The sequence below is a fragment of the Pteropus medius genome, unplaced genomic scaffold (assembly GCF_902729225.1).
Source record: "Pteropus medius unplaced genomic scaffold, Ma_sr-lr_union100, whole genome shotgun sequence".
In the NCBI taxonomy this organism is placed as follows: domain Eukaryota; kingdom Metazoa; phylum Chordata; class Mammalia; order Chiroptera; family Pteropodidae; genus Pteropus; species Pteropus medius.
This window is the reverse complement of record NW_024352785.1, coordinates 15,508,533-15,524,021: the sequence shown is the minus strand read 5'-3', so window position 1 is coordinate 15,524,021 and position 15,489 is coordinate 15,508,533. Positions and strand designations below refer to the sequence as shown.

The 15,489-nt window shown below is 39.4% G+C and overlaps 1 protein-coding gene across 5 annotated transcripts in view; it reads right to left on the bottom strand.

Moving 5' to 3' along the window:
- Nucleotides 1-936: 936 nt before the first annotated feature.
- Nucleotides 937-15,489, bottom strand: part of SNX24 (sorting nexin 24) — a 134,355-nt gene continuing 119,802 nt past the window's right edge. For all 5 annotated transcript variants that reach the window (XM_039848552.1, XM_039848555.1, XM_039848551.1 and 2 more), the window contains 4 exons: nt 8,057-8,151; nt 6,637-6,669; nt 6,053-6,117; nt 937-1,097 (listed from right to left, as the gene is read on the bottom strand). In XM_039848552.1, coding sequence (XP_039704486.1) covers nt 1,030-1,097; nt 6,053-6,117; nt 6,637-6,669; nt 8,057-8,151 — 261 coding nt within the window. In that variant the 3' untranslated portion in view covers nt 937-1,029. The remainder of the gene's footprint in view (nt 1,098-6,052; nt 6,118-6,636; nt 6,670-8,056; nt 8,152-15,489) is intronic.

The window sequence follows — 15,489 nt, the reverse complement described above, 5'->3', positions numbered from 1 at the left end:
CCACCTATTCGATGAATGGATGCCCTTGAGTAAATCAAGTTGAATATTGTCACTGTGGTGTTCCCTCAGTCATTCAGTTCACATTCTGTTACTTAGAAGGCAAGCATCTTATAGGGTAAGTGTGATTCTAGTGTTTAAAGGGGTGTGGGTGGGTATGGTGTGTGTGTGTGTGTGTGTGTGTGTGTGTGTCTGTATTGTGTTTTATGTGGCTGGCTCCCTAAACAAACACCAACAACTTTTAGATCAAATTCAACTGAAGAAACAGTTGCACCTCTTCTACCTACTTACTGGAGGAAAAAATGTCTCGGGCTGTAGTAGATGAGACAATTTCAACGTGACACCTTTCCCGCGTGGCTTTTAGAGGATCATTTTATCTTATGTTACTGGCATTGAAGTTAACTCCTACAAGGTATGTGATGCAACTCTCCACTGTAATGTAAATTTAAAATGCCTCGATTTAACCCTAATATGTTGTCAGTATAAAATTTAATTTCAGTTTAGTCCTTCTGTATTATTTAGCAGTGTGTGTTCCTGATACTCCCCCTCTGGTGCCAGCACTTCACACTACTGTATCTATTCGCTATGGCAGAAAATCTCAGGGCACAAGATTAATGTTTCCTGAAATGGAACAAAAAAGAAAGCTACCCCTAAGTTGATCAGTCAGTCTCAGTGATGCGGTCAGAGAATGAATTTTCAGTGGCAAATGTTAGCAGTGGCTGCGAGTCACTGAATTTGGTCACACTCGGTGCTCCCAGGGATGTTCTACGACTTCCTTTTCATGGGTTTCTAAATTGACAGCTACATTCTCCTTAAACACTTGGCCTTAACCTCAGCGCCGCCCTGGTTCAGTTTCTATTTTTAAAAGTACCATTCTAATGGAAACGTCCTTGCCCTGAATTAAGCTGGGACTGTGAATTTTACCACTAGCTAGAGCTGTTATGTCATAGAGTTTAGTTAATTTGGTAGGTATCGATTTCCTTGGCTGCAACTTTGAAACTTGCTTCAGCTTCTTCTGGCCATGTAAGATTTCTACCTGGGCTGTAGATAAGGGTAAAATATCCCATGGAGAACTCCTTCGATAACCACATTTGGAAAATCTGAAAAACAAAAGAAAAACTGCTCTTCTTATGCCCACCAGTAAAATATCATTGCATTCTGCAGAACTTAACAAGGGAAGGCCTACAGTGACTCAGGAATCCGCATTGCCATGCAGTCTGCCCTGGTTTCGAATGTGCTATCAGTCATGCTGCTTCAGCCTAAAGCCACTTTAGTGTACCACCAGGCGCTGCAGGAATGCACGGCCAGATTTGTAGCTTATTGATTTAAAGGATGTTCTAATGGTTAATGCTGCTAGGCCCCAGCTCTTTATCTGAATGTTTTCTCACGAGGAAGATGGATTACACTGGCAATTCAATTTCTAACAAAATCTCAATATACTTGAAGGAATTCCAAGATTTCTACTGGGAATACTTTGCTGCAGTTTTTCCATTGTGGTTTACAGCAGCATTTCATCCAAGTTGTCTTGAGTATGTTTGTTCTATTACACTAGCTTCTAGAGAGCAGTAAGATGGGGGGCTGTCTTCCTAACTTAAAAGGGCAGGTTTCCGACAAAAGCCATCCTGTCAATTCTGAAAAATCAGCTGCATTTCTACAGGAAGATACAAAGGAAACCCAGAGCTGTATGGTATGTTGTACCACATTCTAGTTACCAGGGCAAGTAAAATATGAGTGTATAACTTGAATAGGGGAACCATTCTATCACATGGCTCAGAAGCCTATTTTCTAAACCTCGATCTGCACATTATATCCAGGATTTATGCTAAAGCCAACCACCTGAAATAAAGTTATTATAAGAGGAATTTAAGTGGCTCGATATTTTAAAATAAAAAAATAATACATTTACTTATTAATCCAACCTGTATAGGGTACCTACTATGTAAAACCACTTACAAGGGGACTGAACCTCATCAGAGAGGGCAGAAAGGCTCTTGGAGGAGAGGAAGGTAGGAAGAAGGAGCTAGCCAGGTGGAAAGTCTGTGCAGGAGGGAACCTGGAGAGTTCAAAGGCCTAAACTGAGGCTAACATAGCAAGCTGAGCAGTTGTGAGGTGTCCTGACAGCAAGCAGGGTCAATTCAAGCCTGATAAGAATAGACAGAAATTCTGGCTTTATCTGAAAAAGCAATAAGAAGCTATGGAAAGATTTTAAGCAGAGTGAGACAGAAACGAACTGTTTTGAAAAGATGGTTCTGGCTGCCATTCAGAGAGTGGACTGGAGCAAGTTCAAAGTGGTAATGGATTCGATGTGACTGGAGAGAAATTTTCTAACAGTGTCTACCTAACAGGTCGTTGTAAAAAGTGACGAATGAAACAAAGTGCTAGGACCCGAGCTCGGCACAGGGTAAGTGCCAGCCATTATTACGCACCGAGTACTGGCTCATTACTGGGAGTATAAGTAAATTACATGCTAGTCAGGGAGACAATCATGTTAATAAACAAAACAGGTTTAAAAAATATCTACAATATGAGTATTCAGTTAGTTTTGATTGATGGCACCTGATTTCTTAGACTTTTTGCTTTTATTCAACATAAAGTAACATTATTTCATAAAACATGTTTAGAAGTTTACGATAGGACTTATACCTGTATACTTAGATCCCAATCAAAAGCAATGATTTAGCTAAGCTAATTCTAATTTTAAATGTATTTTTCCCACACAGAAGTATATTGAAACCGATAGCCATAAATGGAGCTATTAATTTTTAATAAAATGCCCAAATAGGACATATAATATACATTAGCATATATGCATTTATCCTTTGCCACCCAAAATATAAAAGTTTATTAGAAGGTTAGTGACATTACATCATAAGCATATTTAGCTTAAGTAGATTTAAATAAGTTAAGCTCAGCAGAAAAGAACAAAAAGGAAAATGATGTTAAATACATTGGGCAATTCTGGAGTACTGTAGTAGGTCGAGCAGTGGTTTAAGGCAAGGAAAAAAATAAAGCGGGGCATGAGGACAGAGAGTGATCGGGGATGGGAAAGTGAGAGAAGACCCTTGTGCAGAGATGCCATTTGGATGGAGTGGCGTAGCGGCCAGCTGTGAGGTTATCTGAGTGAAGGGCTTTCGCAGCAGAGAGAAGAGTGCATAAACCCTGTATTCAAGTGTGAGCATATGCCAGATGTTAGGGAGAGAGAAAAGGGAACAAGGTTTATGATCATTTCTATAACAGAAACAAATAGGGAACTCTGATAAAAGTGAATGGGATAGAGGTATTTTATAACAAGGTCCACCAACTAGTGACAATGATGAGATAATCAGAGGTCATTTTTTTTTCTCATCTGTTCCACTCCACTCCAAATTTTGGATTTTTGGCTTCATCATATGTATGATTTAATACAATATCCATTATTGCTTGACTGACTCAGAATGTGGCCCTTGCCTTGGTTTCCCATCGATGAGGAGGAATGTGATTTAGAGTTGGTTTTCATTTACTTTACAAACATTAACTAAGAACCTTTAAAAATAAAAGTGAATGGAGTGGAGGGGATCGTGGCTGCTACTTGAGAGGAGAGTCAGTGAAGGCTCTTGGAAGTCTCACATGAGAGATGAGAGAGTCAACGACGTGTGGGAACAAAAAGAGGATTTGAGGAGGAAGATACAGCAAGTGCCCTGAGCAGAAAGGAGTTCAGCACATCTGAGGCCCAGAAAGAGGTCCAGTGCGGCTGGACCAGAGTGTGTGAGGGTCCCAGGAGGAACACGAGCCAGGCAGAGGCAGACTCCGGAGGGCCACGGTGACAGTGTGGAGCTCGCACAGAGGGCTCGGATGGAAACTCAATCCTGTGACTCAGCTGTCTACACAAAGTAATCAAGGCCACAGTGAGGAGATTATTCAAAAGAAAGTGTCAGAGTCTAAGAAGGGAGGGTCTATGATAGCCTTCAGGTGAGCTGCCAGAGGTTCGAAGTGGGAAAGCCAAGGGGAGAAGGTGTCTGAAGAAGGGGAAAGGGGCCAACAGCGACTAAAACCGGTAAGAGGCCAAGTAAGGGGAGGATTGAAAAATGCGCAGTTTAGCCACACCGCAGTCGCTGGGGACCTTGGCAAGAGTTGAATTTCCCAGAAAAATCAAAACAAAGGCACAAAAGCATATGCCAAGAGAATCATTTTTGATTATTATACTAGCATTTTATAAGAGGATAATGTTTAACTGTTAGAACTTTACAGACACTCTGATTTTGTGAAGGTCAGTATATCTGGGAAGGTATTTTCATATCCATATCCTCTGGACTAGTAACCTCGACATTTTGTTAAGAGGCATAATAATATAAAAATGTGATGTAAGCACAATGTATCTTTAAATTAAATGCTAAAGATTTTCAAGAATAAATCAATGAAATAATACTTTTGACTTATGAAATTAGGTTGGCCAAAATTTCATGGAAATAGATCTAGTGACTGGCCTGTCCATACCTGGTTCCATTCTGTGCATCAAACCTGTGGTTTTAATTTACTCTCAAACAGGAATTCCCTTTTTGTGCAAGTCATTCATCCACACCAACATTCTACCAAAGATACATACTTCTTACTCTTTCTAACTCCAGACATTTACCCCTGATATCCTTTCCCAGGAAGTTCCTTCTGTTCTTCATTGTCAGCCAGGTGCATGGCACATTGTGTTTAATGAGCTAGAGGAATTGGATTTAAGGGTCATAAAATATTTTCCCTCTTCCACAAAACATCCTGCTATTCTATTCTAGTCCACAGTGATCATTCCGTTCTCTACATTTCTGCAGAAATTTCAGTAAATGCACAAAATATCTGAGTATTAAACGAAGCAGAAAAAAGTACTTGTGGAACCGTTTTTAAAAGAATATAAAATATTGCCCATTTAATCCAGACTAGGTTATAGTTGTTAAATATAACATTTTAAAAACAGAATATCAACCTGTTTAACACACATATTTGTTACACATGGAAAGCAAATGCTAAAGAAAGGCAATTATTCCTGTGAGACCACATTTTTATACAGCAAAGGTAGGTAGCCCAGAGGTAGCTCTCCCTGGTCAGGGTGCTAGAAATGGGCCCTCGACAGAGCAGGGCTGCATCTTGGCTAGCTTTCTCTAAACTGACAGCTAAGTGGGTGATCCGAGTACCTGCATTCCTGCTACAAAAAACCGTCCCCTCTCTCTTGCTGAGGATAATATTTTATTGTCAGAATGTAGAAATGGTTTCTATGGGTAATTTATCTATTGCTATTTAGTTGCTATGCTATTTAGTTACTCTCAGAAAACTCATTATATGCAAAGAGCGCAAAAGGAGAATTTGGGCAACAAGGGGTCCACCTCTCAGCCATACAAGACCGAGCAAGGCAGGGGCCTCCTCGAGCCCCAATTCTCTCATCAGCCAATGATGATACCCACTCTGCCTATTTTATAAGACTGTTAAGGAAATTAAATGAGATAATGTCTGAGAATGTGCTCATGAAGAGCTGCATACCAACATTTTGAGAAGAACTCTGAATAATTTAAATTTCTTGGGACAAAGAGAGAACTAAGCTAAAATACAGATTACCTTCATACTTCAATTATTCATTATATTTAAATATAAAACTTTAAAAAATACATATTCCACACTCAAAGATGCTGTAATCTAAATGGAAACAGAGATATACAAGCAATGTATACACACAGCTTCTGGGAAGAAACATTTTAAAAAAGAACCAGAGCCTTGGATTCAAACCCCAGCATCTGGATAAAAATAAGCAGAGGCCAAAATAACACCACCCCCAAAATTAAAGGCAATCAATACCTTTCTCTCTTATTACTCTTAATTCAAAATAGCCTGGTGAGAGAGAAAGAAAAATTATATTTCCTCCTGAAAGGCTTGCCCCAATTAAAATTCTGAATGTCTCTTACACCAAGAGCACTGGTTTATTGGCAGATTATTAAGCCCTGGACCAATGTCACTCTGTTAGACCTGCATTAAAAACGTGGTTTATGTGGTGCAGGGTCAGATCAGTAAAGAGCTGTTAGCAGATGACAGGTTTGATTACCGCTGGCTGCAGGCAAGACGTATGGATCCCTGAGGAACAGCAGCACCGGCTGGTGGGACAGTTTGCTGGAAAGGTCAAGAACAGGCATGTCAGCATCAAGGGACGACGGTAAACAGAAAACACTACAAACTAGCTTTGAGGGGATCAAACTGCTGTGCAGGGACGTCTCAAGGTTTATGCATCTAACGGTGTGGGTGAATAATAGCAAGCAGAGTTAGAGGGAACATGCCAGCACTTTGCTCATCTTCCCAACATTTCTTGGTGGAAGTTGAAGCAGATATACAATCTGTATAACAAATCATTGCTGAAAAGTGTTTTTTTTTAAATCTGGTGGTACTATTATTGATAAAATAGTATCCTTATTACTTGTATGAAACAACGTAGGGCTCCTATTCCTTCACTCCTAGATGTAACTGGTTCTTCTGTAACTTCCTATCAAATCTTTATAATCTTCAAATCAATTTCCTAACAAAGGTTTCCAAGAAAATCATGACACACTTATACCATGGTAATTAAACATTTAATAAAACCAATGTCCTATTTTTGATTTTTATAATTCCTGATAGGCTACTATTAGTTCTTACCTTGGCTCTTCAAATTCTGTCTCATCAAAAGATCTAAAAATTTTTTAAAAGGAAAAGAGAAAGACCATATAAGTTAAGTCAAATGTTTATGCCAACAACAACAACAAAAAGACCCAGTATTTTTAGCGCTCTGAATCAAGAGACAGTTTGAAAAGAGAGTTTTCACAGAGTCACAACATGGCTGATGCTTCATTCTAAGGAATCTTAAGAGTACACTATTCTTGCATTTCAATTTTCCTGAACATCATTTAAAAATTGTATGGTTTTACCTTTGGGCTTATACAGTGGAGAAAAGATTTCACTCACTGTCATCTTCAACATCTCTTTAAAGCATACAACCATACGTGAATCCCACCTTCCCAGTAAGTGCACGCAAGCTGGAACAGGACACACTGACCACACATGTTGTTTAGTGAGCAGGGTGTATGATTCTTGTCCTGGGATGAGTGGAAAGTGAGGGAGTAAATACTGCCGGTGAGGGAGCTGTGACAGGTATTTGCAGCCTCTCACTCAGCAGAGGCTGGGTTCAATACCACTTTGGGTGTAGTTAGCTTGAATGTTTTATTCTTAGTGTAGATCCTTCTGGCAGGTCTGGGGGCCCTCGAGAAAATGGATAAAACAATGTCCCTTCTCCCACCCTTGGATTTGCAGAAAGTCTGAGATGACTGATGTATTTCCTTGTAAATTTAGTCTGTTAAGGGTGTTGCTGTCCACCTTCAGGTGTGAGCTCAACACAAGTCCGGTGCCCAGAGCTGGGTGAGTGGCTCGTTTCAGAGTTAATTCTTCAGAATAACTTTCCCGAATGCTGATGCTATCAAACGCCTGGTTCCTTAGTAGATAGGGATTAGGATGTGCAGATATGCATTTAGAAGTCCCTGAGGGAGAATTAGCAGGATAGTGGGCAAAGAGCTATGCTGGAAGGCCTCTGGGCTCTGCCAGCTACAAGTGAGAGATCTGGAGAAAGGCACTTAATTCCTGTGTCTCAGTTTGCTCAACTCCAAAATGAGAGGAGTTGGGTAAAATCACCTCTAAGGTCACTTATAAATTTAAAATTATATGAAATATATGTATGTGTCAAGGGGATACAGACCCTGCTCAAGTATGCACAAGTAAACATATTAGTCCTTAAACAGGATATGTAGGTTCATAATTCCCATCATGTAACATTACTCCATGTAATAGCAGCATTTAAAAAGTCAATTCCTTAAGTCTAAACCTAAGGTACTGAGTATTGGTCATGAGGCCTTAGGAGGAATTCCTTTGACTACAAGCAGGGGACAAGTGGGTGTTGTCCCAAGCTAACACAATGGGTGTGGCCAGGCTGCCCCTTCTGGCACCACTGTGGGATATCTGTAAGGCCAGTTAAGTGATTGAAGAATAACATGAAACACAAGTCCAAAATGTGAATAACAATTCTCACCCACAACTCTCAGCCTTTGGTAAGGATGGCACGCGCCGCACGTTCAGGAAGTCAAGAAACAGTTTGGGAAGTTCTTCATTTTCTAAAATGACAGCCTGTGAAAGTAGAAAACAGAATTAGAAAATAAAGTTTGCTAGGCAATCAATCGAATGAACTGTTTCAAAAAGTCATAAGCATCCATCAAAGTTCTTACCAGCAGCATTCTTCACCACCAATATGAGGCGTGGTCCCTGTTTCACTCACCAAGAACTCAGGCTGACACATAAGCTGTTCAGTGCCAGCAAATGCTCCACTTTCTCTATTCTTTTACCTATTCACCATTACGGAGCATCTCCTATTCAGCTGCTGACAAGGCGGCAAGACAGTGGGGTACCAAGTAGACATAGTGCCTGCCTTCCTGGAGATTCTAATCCAGAGTGAATATTTAGTCTGGGGACATCAATAATACGGCTATTACATGGACACACCAAATTTTCCTTACCGAGTGATAAAGTAGTCTGATTGTGTGTGTGTGTGTGTGTGTGTGTGTGTACACAAGAGCCCACTACTATTGAGGAAATACATGTACTCATGGCTTTTTTAACTGGAAGATTTAGTTAAGATCCCTCAGCTATCACCTGTTTTGGCATTAGAATCAACTGACATTTATTGCTCTTTGGACGGCTCCACTTAAAGGGTCAGTAACAACTTTACCACTAAGTGTAAATCAGTGTATACACTGAAAAAAAATCTATAGAGTTGTTCCATTTAGGGAGCTTTGCTAAAGAGCCAGCATAATGGCATAACCATGTCAGTTCTCAGATATCCAAATTATGTAATTTCAAGGAGAAATATAATGGAGAACTATAGAGTGCACTTTCATATATGTCTAATTTTAAGAGTCTGACAGAGTATGTGAACTGACTGAACAATTTATTTGCCGTTCTCTTATTTTAAAGACCATGGAAAAATGCATCAAATAATAAAATTAATCCCTGAAATTAATATAACTATTTTCAAGGGTCATTTTTTTTTTGTAATTTACCATGGTTTTGCTCTCACCTCGCCACCCCTCCCCGCCCCCGCCCCAAGCACATGTTGTTTAAAGAACAATGAGAATAATGATGCAATATCATTCACAGAGTTGATCGGGAACAGCTCTGCAAAGTGATGTATCAGGTACATAACAAATGACAATGAGGTCAAATTAGGTGTATCTTGTATATACACAATTCCATATAATGTATTGTTTTTAGGCATAATTTACATACTGAGATGCCCCATTTCTCACAGGGTTTTGGAATACTGTTACCCAGTTTGGGACATATAAATAGAGCGAGCGACTACACAGGTCATCAGTTCCAGCGGGCTGACCTCTGGACTACACTAGTGCTTAATCCTCCTGCTGTTCAGTCCCTGGAGAGGGGTCATCTGGACAGCCAGCCCTGTCCGGGCTGTTACTTACTATTCCTCATACAGCCCACTGTACCCACTAAAGCTTAAGGAATAAAAAAGAGAAAAAAAAGTATTTGGGGTTATACTTTATTCATTAAACAAATATTTACTGAGCATCTATTATGTTAGGCACTGGAATATAACAGCAAATATTATGGGCCCAGTAGAGTGTGGGCTGGTGGAGAAAACTAGCAATAAACCAGTAAACAAACACATAACTTAAACTCACCTTAGAATATAGATATGAAAGAGAAAAACTCTACCGCTCTCGAAATGTTTTCCTTTCCATCCATCTACCCATCCACCTACCCATCTGCCCGCCCATCCGTCCATCCCCATCCATCCATCCATTCAACTGCCCATCCACTCTTCCATCTATCTAAAATGTTTACTCTTTTCTTGAATATAAAAGTAAAAAAATAAAAAATTTATAAAATAGAGAAAAAAAGCCTCCTCTATCCAGAGGCATACTTTTGTTACTATTTCAGCTAATTTCCTTCAAATCATCTGATCCTTATCTAAATTTTTATCTATCTGAGGAAAGTTTCAGGGTGCTCAGAAGGTCATGACTTCAGTGCTCAGAACTCAAAAGTTCTAAAAATCATCATACATATGAAGCTCCAAGGAATTTCACCATAACACAAGCTGCAATGATTATATGTTGTTTGTAGATATCTGGTTAAGAAGATAATATAACACCTATTTGAATAATAAAGCTTAATGTTGTGACAAATGCAGAGCTGTTCACCCAAGCAATAGTTTCAATTATGTGTACAAGTGGTAGCTTTAAGATTAAAAAAATGGGGGGGGGGTTACATTCTTATCTCCACCCCCACCTTTTAAAATAAATTAAATCAATAACAAGTGTGGGACACTTTTAATGACCTGAACTACTTAATTTCCAGGATCTTTAGACATGTCATCCATCACTGCAGTATGGAAGAAGACATCTCTTGAGTGTTCAGGGGGTTACTTTGGTTTTATTAATGCAAGATTTAGGGAATTTTAACAAGGTGAATTGTTTATTTGCCTTGACAGATTGGCTTACAATGCACTGGCTACATCTACAGCATGATCATTAATGACAAAAGACAGGCAAAAAGCTGTTTACACTGCAACACCAGGACAGGAATTAATCCTGCTCAGCCTCCCCAAACAGTATTCCAAACAGATGATCACATTGTTTTAGGTAACATAGACTGGCAAAAAAAGGAATATAGAAAACTCCAGAAATCTGTGAGCATTTTCGTTAAATGTTCACTGAATAGTCTCAAATAATCTTTTCCATAAAGCAATGATCTATATGGATTTCTGGATTTACAGCTATAAAGAAAGCAGCATTGGGGGCTAGGTAAACGTTCAGTAATGTGGCAGAAGTATTTCTGAAACTCTGCTAAGAAGGCTTGTAAGAAAATAACACTTAAGTCCAAACAGGAGAAAATAATTAATACTTAAGCCAGAGATAAGAGTACAATAGAGCAGAATTTACCTAATTTAATAATATGTACAAGTTAAATGACTGTCATGAATTCGTGTAGAGATGTGAAAGACAAATTAAATTAGTTCAATCAAATCTTTCGGCTCATAAACACATGATCTCATTCCATGGGAGACCCAACAGGGAAGTGGGGCCTCATGACTGTTTTCATTTACATCTTCAGTTTCTTAAAAGGCTTTTGGCTCAAGAAAAACCACTCCTTCTAGAAGCTGCACCCTGGGCCATCCCACACACTTGGGACCCCAGTCTGGTCTAAATTTTCCAACTTTATTCAAAAGATAAGCTCTTAATCTTAAAAAAATTGTAAATTATATTTTTGAATATCAAATCATATTTCCTCATTGTTTTAACATGCTTCTCTATTTTTGATTAATCTTCAATGGCTAGTCATTTTCATTCTTTAGAGGGGCAATGTGGTATAATAAGATGTATGTGGCTTCAGAGCAAAACCTGGCTTTGAAAATCTCTTTTGTCTACCCTAAATCTCTCCAAGATTCTCTGGCACACAATTAACATTCAATAAATGTTAATTTTGTTTCCTTTGAATCTTTTCGTGGTATCAATTCTCAACAACCTCTTTTATTGGTTTTGGAAGTTTGGATTATTGTCTATCTAGCAGAGCTTCTTAGCCCTCAATGATTCATGGATCCCTTTGAAAACTGGATGAAAGCTGAGAATCTTGCTTGCTGAAAAATATACATTTATATATAATTTTGCTGACAGTGGCAGGGGTTTCACAGGCCCCTGACAGCCCAGCCAAGGACACCCCCTTTTAGCTCCGATGTGGCAGTAATGCTGCTGGGCACACTTTTCATTTGGTTTGGAGCCTGAAGCACTGCTGAGCCCCCGCTGTATACCAGCTCCCCAAAGGATGCACTGACCTTCCTGTTTCCGTTTTCTACCTCTTTGTCAATTAGAACCCCACTGCACTGTGTGCTGCCTTGCTATTAGAATTCATTATTGCTTTCAGCTCTGAGCTGTGCTTGAAAATATTTGTCTGGCAGTGAGGCTACACTGGTGAAGGCTTCTTTCTTACAGACCAAAATCTACTGCTGCACTGAATTTAGAAAGCAGTCCATATTTATGGCTTCTGTGTCTTCTCTATGTAACTCTAGAATTCAACAATCTGTGGTGTTGAGGGTTCCCAAAGTTAGCAAAACATGAAGAAAAATATGATTTAAACTCTTTTACTGCTGGGTCAGAGTGCAGCTGACGAGGCTCTAATATGCTATACCTGTTAGGAAAGGGGCATTTTGAACTGCTAGGCAGCGATGGGTCCCAGGCCCAGTGCTACATAATTGATTAACCTAGGTTTTTAATTAATGACTACCTAAGTTATTAATTATTAATTATTACTTAGGTAGTTATTAATGAATAACTCTGATGGTAGAGTTCTGAGACTGGATGCAAGCTGGGCCGCATGGCTAGGAAACTCATTTAAGTAGTAAAACATCAGAATTCAAAATGAATGTGACAGTCGGAGAAAAAGTTGGAAATATATCCCATTTAATTAAAATTTACAGGTATAAGTACTGAGTCAAATATTCTATGAGGCAGAATTAATTATCCTGTTGCAAAATGGAGAGTAGCTGCTTCTGTACCAGAGCTGCTGATCTTCAAGTGGTGGGTCAGCAAGAAGTGCTGCTTCCACGAGGTGGAGAATGAGCGGGGCGATCCTCTCACTCTGCTCAATGCAACCTTATCATCTTCCACAAGAAGAGGTCACCAAGTAGTGTGTACTAATCAGGGAAGGAAGCAGGGGAGGGCCAAGGAGATACGTGGTCTTTAAGTGAACTAACTGTTCTGTTAAGGAGGAAGGTGATTTTCAAAGCTGCTGGAACAAGAAGAAAGTACTGTCCAAACCAGCAGAGGTTTCTACTTCTCACTGAAACCTGTGCAATAAAACTAGCAAAAGAGGCACAAATACGAGGAGAGTAGGCATCAGGAGAGATTATCTAAATATCTTGGAGTCTGAATATTTTTAGTTGCACACTAGAGATGTTAAGAATTAACCAAAAAAAAAAAAAATGCACTAAAGAAATTTCTGTCCAATTTATCACTTAGGAAATATGTACACCAAAAAATCAGGTTATTACTAAGATGTACATAGGAAACAGGGTTAAATCAAAGAACTGAAACAAATGTGCAATATATTATGGAACAGACGTTGCTACTATTATATCCAACTCTGAAACATTAAAACTGGGCAATTGAGTGTACCGTGTAAGAAGCAAAATAAAATAATTATTCTTCTTTACACAATGTTACTCACTTTCAGAAGAATAAATTACTTCCTTTAAAAAAGACAAGATATTCCTTCAGAAATATCACTCTAGCATAAGAATGGAAAAATAATCCCACGCTCCACGAAAACATTTACAAAAAATTGCCAGAATGGGGCAGGAAAACAACAGCATTGCTACCAGCATCCCTTGCAAGCTCAATGTTTACTCCAGGAGAAATGTCTTTTTCATTGAAAAGGTGCAATTATCATCATGTAACACAAATCACAAAATCCCGCTTTTTCTATCTTATCAGCTTTATAAAATCATGTTCCCAAAGGATGCCATTGATTAGTTGCACATGTTCTTTCTGTGACATCCCAAATACTTAATTGTCAGTTATCTTTTCTTCTTCGGCAAGTAAAATGCAGTCACAAAATTACAGAGGGACTTGTTCTGCCTTAACCTTCGCTAGATGCCATCATGCAGTGGAAAACACTGGTAAAATATCACAGGATAACGTTGTCCGACAAGGGAGACATATAAACACTGTAATGATTTCCCACGAGTTTCCATTTTAGAAAATTGTCACTAAGGCGAACATACTCGGTGACACATCTCCACTGAGGACATGAGGAAATCGAACGCTGGCATTCTAGTTAGGTCCAAGCCTACCCGGCAGCCAATTATAACAGGAACGTAACATCTTGTTGAAAACTTAGACAAGACCACTTCTCTAACCTTCCAAGATTGCTGCACAAACCTGCATTGTTTTCACTGATTTGATCCTTTTATTCTCTTCAAAACATTTTTTTAGAATCTCTCGACTCTTTCCATTGTCTATCAAGGTTTGCTATAAACTGCGGGGAACCTCTCTGTCACAAAAGCCAAGGTACTGAACTAAGCTGGGGGGGTTCCAAGAGTCCCGATAGCCCTTTTCCTATTTCACCTAGTTTGGTTTGAAATGTCCCATTGTTGAGGTGACAAAGTTCATGGCAGTTTTTCCTCTCCTCACCAGAAAAGATGCTTCATAACATACCTACTTCAGAGGTGCAGCGAAGAACAAGGAGGGAGAAAAATCAATACCTCCTTACTGCAGTAAGTGGGCTACAGTGTCACAGTCCTCTGGGACTGAAACCTAGCGCAAAGAAGCTTTGCAGTCCAGTCCTCAGTCTTCCACTTACCCAACTCCACAGCACTCGCTCACGATTTCACAAAATGAACCACAGCAAGGTTATCGAAGGAACGCTTTTTAAAAGCCAGCCAGTAAACAGATCCAAGAAGTCTCATGACCTCCTAAAAAATAAAAATCGGATGTGCTTCTGAAGAACCCACTGTACCATGCACCCTTCCTTTTGTATGTGACACCACTCCCAAGATGCGTGTACTCTGTATCTGGAACAAAATTGCACTATTCATAGAATTCAAACAGACATCTGCTGTGGTTTCACAGGCCTTTATAAACCATCTTGCAAGAAATTTGACGTCCTGCACTAAAAGCTGAATGTGGAGGGCCTATTTAAAATGGTAAAGAATCAGTAAAAAGAAATTATATCATTTGGTTTCAGAAGGATTTGAAAGAAGAAATACCATTTCTGATAATATGGCTAGAGATAAAACTGACCACGGAACAATAGAAACTGGAATGCCAATCACCTTATAAACTATTTAAATACCAAAATTCATGTTCTAGAATATTTATTCATACAAAAATATTTACTTTACACAACTAAGTACAACCTCTGGCACAACAGTTAGCCAAACAAACATGGTCCTGTGTTCCCAGGACTTATAGTCTAGTGGAGAAGATAGATGGTGTTTAAATAATCACAGTAATGAATGTGAAAATTACAAATGGAAACAAGCACCTCAAAGGGAAGTAGCTAGTTGTTTTAAGAGTCAGGAACAAAGCACCCTTATTAATCTGTGGGGTGAAAGAAAGCTTCCCTGGGAAGGTGACCCTAGAGATGAATGAGTGAATAGGGTAAAGGAGGTGGGATATTTCAGATGCAAAGCACAGCATGTTCAAAGGCTGGTAGAAGGTGGAAGCATCGTCTTAGGAAGACAGAAAGGCAGCCAGTGTGCCTGTGCGAGAGAATAACGAAGTTGAGCATTAAAGTAGGAGAACCTGAAGTGGACAGATTGGGCGGGGCTTCTGGGTCATGTGAAGGATTTTGCTTTTCTCCTCAGTGGATCTGGAGGCCATTGAGCCGTGGGTGGTAAGTGGGGTATGTAGGTACACGTGATATGACCTGATTTATATTTTGATGATGACTGGA